We start from the raw sequence: 2,052 nt of genomic DNA on the forward strand, positions 1-2,052 counted from the left end.
CTGTGGGTCCGGGGGGGGTGTGGGCCCGGGGTGGCTTCTCTGATGGTGTGGGGAAAGCAGGACTCTAGTTCCCTGACCCCCTGCTCTGAGGGGCTCCCAGCAGCGCCCAGGACAGGGGTCCTCAGGCCCCTTCCCGGCTCTGCAGGTGGCCCTGTGCTCAGCTGCACACGGATGTGCTGGTCCAGGTAGTTCCCGTGCTGAGCTCCACGGTGATGCCTCCCGGGGCCTGAGACTGTGGCTGGGGTGGTTCACCATCCAGCTTCCCCTCCTGTGTGTCCGCGTCTCTCGGGCGAGGCCGTGGAGCTCTGGGCCCGTTGCAGATGGGCCCCGGGTCCCTGTTCCACCCCCTGAAGCCCCCGCTGGAGAAGACACAGCCGCCGGTGCTCAGGGGGGCCCACGTGTTTCTTCAGCAGAAGAGCCCCCTCAGCAACGGCGGGGCCATGTGAGTCCTGGGGGGCTGTGGGTCCGGAGGGAGGGTCTGGGGGGGTGTGGGTCCTGGGCTGGCCATGTGAGTCCTGGGTGGGGCTGTGACAGCCTTTCCTGTCAGTGGCTCAACAGCCTCTCTCGCAGGGCTCCTGCAGCTGTTGGCTTCCGAAGCAGCTGTTCTTGAGACGCATTGGCAAGGCCTTTGTCACGTGACTCGCCACAGCCGCCCAAACCCAGCTGGTGGCCAGGCCAGGCTTCAGCGAGGGCAGGGTCCGCTCAGGCCCCCCCTCCCCCCCCCGCTCCCCTCGCGGGGCCAGCTGAGGTCCCTGACGGCAAACGCCCCGTTGCTCCAGGCAGGGCCCGGGCTCTTCTCCCCCCGCAGGGCTGGTCCCCACCTGCCGTCTGGGGAGGGCGTGCACGCGGGGCCGTGGTCCTCCCTCGCCTCCCACGTTCTCCACCTGCAGCTGTGAAGTCAGCTGTGGGCCTGTGGACTGTTACGCAGGAAGCTTTCGCTCAGTGACCATCTGCCAGGACTTAGTGGGGTGTCACTTCTCGAGTTTAGGGGCTAGCCTGGCGGCTTTTGCAGCCGGGGGCCCAGGCTTCCCTTGGGTGGGTGACTGGGGTTCCTGTCCGCCATCCACTGAGCCCAGTCTTGGTCCCTGTCTCCTGGTGGGCCCGCTTGGAGTGCCTGCACTCCTGCCACACCCTCGGGCTCCCTCCTCCTCCTGATGGGGGAGCTGCCTGGCAGCTGGCCCAGCTGCTGTGGAGCTGACAGGACAGCCTGTCCCCCACAGACAAACCCCAGAGGGCGACCTCAAGGAGTCCATTTCCGGGGGCGCCCAGAGGGCCCAGGAGGTGCCACACGCTGCCAGGGCCCCCCTGGAACGAGGCCACTCGACAGAGATCCCAGTGGTGCAGCCAGGAAAACCGGTGAGGAGGAAGGGGGACGGGATGGGGTGGGGGAGGCAGGGCAGGAGAGAAGGTGGGAGTGGGATTTGCTGGGTGTGACCGGGAGCTGCTGTACCCCAGGCTGTGGATGTCCAGATGCAGAGCATGGCCCTGAGGGGCCCTGACGGGGAGCCCCAGCCCGGGCTGGAGAGCCAGGGCCGAGCGGCCTCCATGCCTCGCCTGGCAGCGGAGTCACAGGTGGGTGGTCTGGGGATGCCGCTAGGGGGGAGGGGAGGCCTGGCGGAGGGGCTGGGTCCGTTGGGTGGAGCCTCTGCCCTGTGCTGCAGCCTGGACACTGTCAGGCCCGCGGGGCGCCCCACGTGCCACGCTGCTTCCCGTGGTGCAGCCAGGCCACCAGGAGTCCCCACCCCCCAGCAGTGGGCACAGCGTCCCGCCCCACTTTCTCTCTCTGGGACGCCCCTCCACCCCACCCCCACGCTCCCCCAGGAAATGCCTGATCCTCCCCTCCGTCCTGCTCCCCGTGTCCTGAGTCCTGGAGGCTGAGGGGTCCAGCCTGGCCTTTCTCTGGACGTTGGGTGCAGGGGCTGTGGGGACAGGTTTGGGGACCGAGCAGGAAGCCCAGGCTATGTGTCCCGGGCTGAGCCCTGCACAAGGACACGGAGGGGGTGCAGGCCCAAGGCTGGGCCAGGGACACTGCTGCCACTTGCCGGGCAGGCG

At 68.6% G+C, this 2,052-nt stretch overlaps 1 protein-coding gene across 1 annotated transcript in view; it reads left to right on the forward strand.

The window, feature by feature from the left end:
- Positions 1–2,052, forward strand: part of CACNA1B (calcium voltage-gated channel subunit alpha1 B) — a gene marked incomplete at its 3' end in the record, with an annotated part of 199,377 nt that overhangs the window by 195,545 nt on the left and 1,780 nt on the right. The window contains exons 44-46 of the mRNA XM_015572355.1: positions 321–442; positions 1,221–1,356; positions 1,456–1,676. Of these exons, the coding sequence (XP_015427841.1) occupies positions 321–442; positions 1,221–1,356; positions 1,456–1,676 (479 nt within the window). The remainder of the gene's footprint in view (positions 1–320; positions 443–1,220; positions 1,357–1,455; positions 1,677–2,052) is intronic.

Source organism: Myotis davidii, unplaced genomic scaffold (assembly GCF_000327345.1).
Source record: "Myotis davidii unplaced genomic scaffold, ASM32734v1 scaffold609, whole genome shotgun sequence".
Lineage (NCBI taxonomy): Eukaryota > Metazoa > Chordata > Mammalia > Chiroptera > Vespertilionidae > Myotis > Myotis davidii.